This window comes from Pterocles gutturalis, unplaced genomic scaffold (assembly GCF_000699245.1).
Source record: "Pterocles gutturalis isolate BGI_N339 unplaced genomic scaffold, ASM69924v1 scaffold3337, whole genome shotgun sequence".
Lineage (NCBI taxonomy): Eukaryota > Metazoa > Chordata > Aves > Pterocliformes > Pteroclidae > Pterocles > Pterocles gutturalis.
The window spans coordinates 2,712-3,596 of NW_010109942.1; the positions used below are offsets into that span (position 1 = coordinate 2,712).

An 885-nucleotide genomic window follows, 5' to 3' on the forward strand; every position below is an offset into this window, starting at 1 on the left:
CCCCCCGTGTCCACTCCCCTCCGGCATCCTCCGAGGACACTGCTCAGCTGCTGCCAGCCCCAGCCCACGTTAACAAAACTCGTCTTACCTCCTCGTTGTCTTCATCAGGGTTCGCTTTCAGAGCACTGATATCCACCTCGCGCCAGCTGCAACACACAACGCGGGAGAGCATCAGCGCCGGCACCCCCGCGTGCCCCGCTCACCCCGACACCACCACCGGGAAAGGAAAACCACGCCTGCCACCACGAGCAGCACACTTGGGCTCGGTTTTAAGCCAAGCGGCCACATCTGTCTCCCAAAACCCCTCCTGTGCTATCAGACAGCGGTTGCTCCCCGTCCGCCTGCTCCGTTCTGAGCCCAGCTTTTTGCAGTGGGTTGCGCCCGCCGAGGGCAACACCGGGGGACAGGCAGGAGACGTCCGAGAGCGAGGCTGAAGCCTGCCAAGGGCAGAGGGAGCAGAGCAGATGCTGCGGCGTTTCCTCCTCTTCCTCTGGCTCCCTCCCTGCCGGGGAGAGCGCGTAGGACCAGGAGGAAGGATGAGATAAGCTGGGAAAGAAACTGGGAGGGAAAAGGAGAGCTGGAAACGGGGCAGTTGGGATGAAGAAGCTGCACCAGCGCTGCAGCGCGTCAGCAACCGAGCACTCGGGTGTGAAAAGCAGCGACGGATCCCAGCTGAGGACACCCAGCGTGACCCAGCGGAGACCCGAGCAGGGCAGCTGCCGTCCCGCACGAGGGACGTTCAGACAACACGCTCCCTAACTCAGCAGGTCTGCATCAGTGGTACGATCAGTTTTCCAAACTTTCTCCTACTTCCAAGGAAGGAAAAAGCCGCTTTCCTCGCCAGCCACAGGGAGCAAAGCCGCAGGCGGGGCTGAAACGCTGCCC

General features: G+C 62.3%; 1 protein-coding gene across 1 annotated transcript in view; it reads right to left on the minus strand.

The window, feature by feature from the left end:
* The window catches only part of KANSL1 (KAT8 regulatory NSL complex subunit 1), a gene marked incomplete at its 3' end in the record, with an annotated part of 74,432 nt that overhangs the window by 2,705 nt on the left and 70,842 nt on the right, over window positions 1-885 (minus strand). The window contains 1 exon segment of the mRNA XM_010073127.1: window positions 89-146. Coding sequence (XP_010071429.1) covers window positions 89-146 — 58 coding nt within the window.